Source organism: Poecilia latipinna, unplaced genomic scaffold, assembly GCF_001443285.1.
Source record: "Poecilia latipinna isolate Pla-1442-1.1 unplaced genomic scaffold, P_latipinna-1.0 Scaffold2735, whole genome shotgun sequence".
NCBI lineage: Eukaryota > Metazoa > Chordata > Actinopteri > Cyprinodontiformes > Poeciliidae > Poecilia > Poecilia latipinna.
Window position 1 is genome coordinate 86,306 of NW_015115351.1, and position 1,274 is coordinate 87,579.

The window sequence follows — 1,274 nt, forward strand, 5'->3', positions numbered from 1 at the left end:
TAGATGCTGATATATACACCGTATACAACACTGACGATGATTGCGTTTAAACTTCATGTTCCAAGCCTTCTTCCACTTTTATTTCACTTTTTATCGTTTTGTTGCTTTATCCGACCTCCAATGCCTTTACAAGCTTGTGCATGTAAACATGTATTCAAAGCTGTTCTGGAGCAAGAATCAAACATCAAACAAATTTGGAAAATGTGTTTAATTCAGCATAATAACAGCATAATACTAGGAACTGGGTCCAATCATGAAAATGTTCAACAGGAGACTGACGGTAATCGGCCTTCTCTGGTTAAGCTGATGTATGTAACTGTTGTTTTTGTCAGCCATTTGTAAAATCCACACATACTTCACTTAAACTATACATGTACATCTTAACATTATAATATCAACTTTTAAAAAGTTTAGGAATACTAACAATAAGTGTCAGGTGGTATTCTAAGATCAATACACCAACTTCATCACTATTGAGCTTTAGTTTGATAAAACAACCTTTTCAGTTGTTTAGATATTTCCTTCATTTTTAAACCATATATGACTGGGTTTAATAGAGGATGATACAGAACTGCCTGTAAAGTCATTATTAAACGCACTAATTTTGTAAGGTTGGATCCCAGTCGGACTATGATGACATCAAACGCACACAAACAGGAGAAACTGATCAACACCAGCAGATGGGGTAAGCAGGTCTGAGCTGCTTTCTTTCTGATTTCTTTAGAGCTGCAATAGGATATGATAAGTATTCTGGTGTAGCTGAAAATGATGAAATTCAGGGAGAAAAAAGCAATCAATGCCACAGAAAGAGCACCGAATACGATGTGGACTTTTGAGCTGACGCAGTACATATTGTAAATTGAATTGTTGCACAAGATCCCATCCAAATGCAGTGTACACAGTTTAATGTTGGAGCTCAGCACCACCTGCACACCCGTCACACTGGCAGGCACCAAGAAAATACTAACCGTGTTTCTCGCCATTATTGTTGCATATTGTAAAGGTTTACATATAGACACGTGGCGATCGTAGGCCATTGCTGCCAGCAGTAAAAACTCTGAGCCACTTAGAAAAAAGAGAAAAGCTTAACAGAGAAAACACTGCAAATAAATAAATAAATAAACACTGCAAATAAGCTGAATACGATACAATCTGTTTCTCAGATAGAAAATCTGACAGCAGTTTTGGATAAATGTTAGTGCTGAAAACAACAGAGTTCAGAAGCAAAGCGGCGATGAAAACATACATGGGCTCATGGAGGTTTCTGTGCATCC

At 37.3% G+C, this 1,274-nt stretch overlaps 1 protein-coding gene across 1 annotated transcript; it reads right to left on the minus strand.

Annotated features, from left to right (window-relative positions):
* Positions 1-598: 598 nt before the first annotated feature.
* Positions 599-1,272, minus strand: LOC106938954 (olfactory receptor 142-like). Its single transcript, XM_015021166.1, has 3 exons — positions 1,125-1,272; positions 675-1,084; positions 599-628 (listed from the first exon to the last, which is right to left on the minus strand). The coding sequence occupies exons 1-3, from the start codon at positions 1,270-1,272 to the stop codon at positions 599-601; spliced, it is 588 nt and encodes a 195-aa protein (XP_014876652.1).
* Positions 1,273-1,274: the final 2 nt, after the last annotated feature.